Raw genomic sequence first — 4,912 nt, 5'->3', positions numbered from 1 at the left:
TCGGTTAACTATGGCTATAGCATATAGCTTCCATACAAACTGAACACATAGTTACTAACAGAAATGCACCTGTGAAGGGTATTTAGCTTCGGTGCAACCGAAGTTAACACTCAATTTCTTGAATTTTTTGATGATACGTTATTTTGCATTTCAGGTGACGATATATACCCATATACAAGGGGACTTGCAAAATATTGCGACCATTATTAGTTGAAATATTTAAACAATTATTTTTCCTAAGTTACTTTTACATAGCTTTATTCATGTTTTATTTATATGGCATAAAGTAAGAGATTGATGGAATTTGAAGCAGTGCCATATAAGAAGCAGGCATCTCTTTTCAAACTTTGACTGAACGATTTAAAGGTAAGTATTTGCTAGATTTCTCCTAAATGAAGGCGCCCTACGCCTAGGTCTTAGAAGCACAAATGAAATTGTTGCAAAATACGGAATTAAACGTAGTTAAGACCGCTGCATTAAACTGTTTAATTACATATTTTAATACGATCCTGTGTACCAAGTTCATGTTTTCAGATTAATGTATGACTTAGTTATCGGTTTATACTCTCTCAACATGATTAACATAGTACATTAAGTACTCTGGTATGTACATATGTATATTACTGTTTTGTGGAGCTAACGATTCTTTGTAACATCTAAAACTAATCGAGGAGTTTGAGTTGTATAAATGATTGGGGTGACGATACGTTTGCTAAAAGTAGAGTAAAAATTAAGACAACATACCATATTCTCACTTCAGGCATGGGATCTACAGTTTGGATTGGATTATTGAACAACCTGGTATGTTGATGAAACCTGGAACTTGGTAATGTAGATTAGCATAATCGAACCATTGCCAATTCTAAAAAACGTCATTAATCGAAAACAAATAAAGCGATTCACCTAAGCACCACAATAAGATGCAAAACAGAAGATTTTTTAATGTTGGCGGGGCTCTGCTCTCTAATAGGTAATGTTCATATATATAGCAACTCCTAAACCAAAAAGGCAAAAACAACCAAATTTCAGTCGTATGTTCTAGTGCTTTTCATTCCATCTGATTTTTTCACGTTTCGGTATATGTACAATTCAAAAACCAATGAATATATCGGGATGATACTATGCATAAATAGTGTTTTTAAGGTATGTCATCTCAACTTTAAAAATTGTCCAAATCGGCTTATAGCATTCAACCTCCCATATATCCAGGATGTGGACCCATTTGCATAAGCTTAATTTTTTGCCAAAATTATCGATAAATCCGTAAAATATGTTATTCAAATTCCAAAAAACTTTGTTTTCTGTTAATAATGTGTCTTGTGTTAAAGATAGATAAAATCGGTGTTTTCTTGTACCCAAAGTAGATAAAATCGGGTGAATACTTCTGCAAGCCACACCTATTATAATGATTTTTAAACTTTCAATTGAAATTCATAAGGCATCCTTTCTGGTAATAACATTTGATCAATGCTACCCCTCATTTACCCAATATATGAATCTGAAATTTCTGTTGGCTTAATACCGTATATATCGGTTATTTAATATCGAAAAGCTCTATATACACCACATATAATGCTTTTAGTTAATCTAGCAGACTTTATGCTCAATTTGTCAGTAATGTTCTCGAGTAAGTATACTTGAGTAATACCAAGCATTAATGCAATCGGTAAAGACTTACTTATAAAATATCCGATATAATATTTTGTACTTACCACCTGACTTAAAACCACTTATGTATGTCGGCGCATAAGTGTGAAATTTTAAATAAATTATTATAAAGTTTATTGAACAAATATAATATTTGATCTCCTCATAGCCCTTTCTAACATTGTTATTTTGCTGGTACATCTTTCCGGTGAAAATAGAAAAGCAAAAAAAAAAATCACGTATGCGTATACTTATGTATGTTCATACATATCCATACATACTTTTCCATACGGACATGTGCATATGTATGTATCTGCAGTTATCGCTACGCATTTAAGAGCGCATCAAAACACCGGGTCAAGTTTATTGCGTCAGCTACTTTTGGTACGAAGCTGAGCGGCATTCTGCCGAGTATAAATATTGGCCCTAACTTTGGTTTCGAACATTGCAGTTTCAATATTTGCAACATGAAGTTCTACGCTCTCTTTGCTTTTGTCCTGGCCTTAGTGGCGATGGCTATGGGTGAGTTACAGGATTCGGTTACAAATTAACGAAGCAACAATACATTCACATACATACACTGAAATAATAAACTTTTCGTTTAATTACAAATATTTCTTATTTGCTTTACAGCCATGCCTGAACCTCTGCCCGGTGGTGGCGGCGGCGGCGGTGGCGGTGGTGGTCTCACCTTTGAAGAACTCGGTGGAGGCGGCGGCGGCGGTGGTGGTGGTGGCCTCAACCTTGAGCTCGGCGGAGGCGGTGGTGGTGGCGGCGGCGGTGGCAAGTAAAACGTGAAGCCATTAAGGACATAATTTAATATATTGTTTATTGTTTTGATGGTTTGGAGCAGTGTTTGGAACAATTTTTAAAATATTATAATAAATCCAATTTGAGACACAAAAAATATTTGAATTTTTTTATTACTCCATAAAAAGGATATGAGGATATGTTAAGCCTATTTTGATATATATTAGGGTGATTCAAAAAACAATTTTCTTTTTTCATTTGGTACTCGGAAAAATAGGTCTTAATTGTAACGGGAAGGTCCTCCTACATACAGTTTTCTATTTTTTCTTATTATCAGAGAGAAAAATTTATATCTCGCTTCCAACTACTTGAAAAAATATCTTGTTTCTTAGATTTTGTAGGAAATTGAATGCTCTACAAAAAAGGTCTCCACGATTTTTTCGTAAACCCAACCGTTTAAAAGATATTAACGGTTGAAATTTGATTATTTTTGGGAAAATATTTTATTTCTTATTAATTTTTATAACTCAATGAAAAAAAATTATTATGAATAGATTTTTGGAGAGGCTTTCTTAGAGATGTCTAGGAATCTATTTTTCAGAGTATCAAACGAAAAAAATTTTTTTTTTTTTTGATCCACCTTAACATGCATTGATGTTTGACGATGAATATCTCGTAAACGCTTAACTTAATCGAAAAATCATAGGAGACCATTTTTATAGACAGTAAATTTCCTACAAAACTATCGGCCGACATTATTGTCAAAGATAGTTCATGGAGCTTTCAAGGTTCAATGCAGCCGAAGTTAAGGTTTTTCGTTTTTTTTATTTTTATTTGCGGTCTGCAAATGAAATATGTATACCGGAAATGAAGATCCTAAACACTTTATGCAGCCTTCCCAAGTGGTTTTAGAGAATAAACCGGGGTTATTGCTGTTGCCCTTCAGGAGGCAAACGCTATTGCAATCTTCATTGCTTTTCGAACAGAGGAACATTTTCCTGTGTATTTAAAAAATATATTTATTCATATATTGTGCAAACTTATATAAATACACGTTATTTAACGATTACCATATATTTGCATAAATGACCCGAATGATTAACTAAACTTTCATAATGTCAATCATAACCTTAATCGACTCAAAGCGCATCCCTTGAAAGTACTATATTCTTTGAGATAAATAAATATGTTGATGATGGCAACATTTTCTTACTTCCTTCAAATGAATTTCAAAGGGTTTACATAACTACCAGATAAAAAAATAATCGTTATGTGAGTTAGGAGCAGTCGCTTTTTAAACGGATCTGTTCTAGTCCAGAGTTTGTAATGACAAGAATCTCCAGTCCATAGTGTCAGTAATCTCCAATATGAAAATTAACGTTGCCGCAAACTCATTATAGAAAATGGAATTATAATTCGAATCTTATTTTATAGTACATTTATTAAGTGTGTTCGTAGAATCTCATATTTTCCAAAAAAGTAAAATTGAAAATAATTGAAATAATGAAATAAATTGGTACTAGGAAGATGAAAAAGTTTGTTAACGTTTTAACAGATAAGATAGATTTCAATGTTAAAAATCACTGAAATGAGATGAGTATGGCTAAATGTTTAAATACTGTGTTCCAAAAATAGTTTACCGAAGGATTTATGAGATGCTTCTGAAGAACGCGTCGCATCAAATGATGTTAGGTAGATATACTATACAAAACGGGACTCGAAAATTGTAAATTACCTTTCTATATCTACCCATTCGGAAATATAACTCAACATTAAAAAACCTGTAGATATTAAAGTCTCTTTCGTACATACAACTAGTAGAACTCAGTAGTAAGACAATAAACAGTTTTTAACAATATTCATATGTATATATACTTACATATGTAGTTCTGCTTTCTCCAGGCTAGACAAGGAAGCACAGAAAATGGGTCTGGCAGTGAACGAGGGCAAAACGAAATATCTCCTGTCATCAAACAAACAGTCGTCGCACTCGCGACTTGGCTCTCACGTCACTGTTGACAGTCATAACTTTGAAGTTGTAGATAATTTCGTCTACTTTGGAACCAGTATTAACACCACGAAAAATGTCAGCCGGGAAATCCAACGCAGGATTGCTCTTGCCAACAGATGCTACTTCAGACTGAGTAGGCAATTGAAAAGTAAAGTCCTCTCTCGACGAACAAAAGCTAAACTCTATAAGTCGCTCATAATTCCCGTCCTGCTGTATGGTGCAGAGGCTTGGGCGATGACAACAACCGATGAGTCGACGTTACGAGTTTTCGAGAGAAAAATTCTGCGAAAGCTTTATGGTCCTTTGCGCATTGGCCACGGCGAATATCGCAACCGATTGAACGATGAGCTGTACGAGATATATGACGACATTGACATAGTTCAGCGAATTAAAAGGCATCGGCTACGCTGGCTGGAGGTCATGTTGTCCGAATGGACGAAAACACTCCAGCTCTGAAAGTATTCGACGCAGTACCCGCCGGGAAAGCAGAGGAAGAGGAAGACC

General features: G+C 34.6%; 1 protein-coding gene across 1 annotated transcript; it reads left to right on the top strand.

The window, feature by feature from the left end:
- Positions 1-2,058: 2,058 nt before the first annotated feature.
- LOC120775589 (calpain small subunit 1-like) lies at positions 2,059-2,529 on the top strand. Its single transcript, XM_040105825.1, has 2 exons — positions 2,059-2,169; positions 2,281-2,529. The coding sequence occupies exons 1-2, from the start codon at positions 2,115-2,117 to the stop codon at positions 2,436-2,438; spliced, it is 213 nt and encodes a 70-aa protein (XP_039961759.1). The 5' UTR covers positions 2,059-2,114; the 3' UTR covers positions 2,439-2,529.
- Positions 2,530-4,912: the final 2,383 nt, after the last annotated feature.

Source organism: Bactrocera tryoni, chromosome 4, assembly GCF_016617805.1.
Source record: "Bactrocera tryoni isolate S06 chromosome 4, CSIRO_BtryS06_freeze2, whole genome shotgun sequence".
NCBI classification, from domain to species: domain Eukaryota; kingdom Metazoa; phylum Arthropoda; class Insecta; order Diptera; family Tephritidae; genus Bactrocera; species Bactrocera tryoni.
The sequence above is the reverse complement of the archived record's forward strand: the minus strand, read 5'-3'. Positions and strand labels throughout refer to the sequence as shown.

Coding starts and splice junctions, on each gene's coding strand:
- LOC120775589 (XM_040105825.1), top strand. CDS start 2,115: ATGAAGTTCTACGCTCTCTTTGCTTTTGTCCTGGCCTTAGTGGCGATG. Junction 2,170..2,280: donor CTTAGTGGCGATGGCTATGG/GTGAGTTACAGG, acceptor TTTGCTTTACAG/CCATGCCTGAACCTCTGCCC.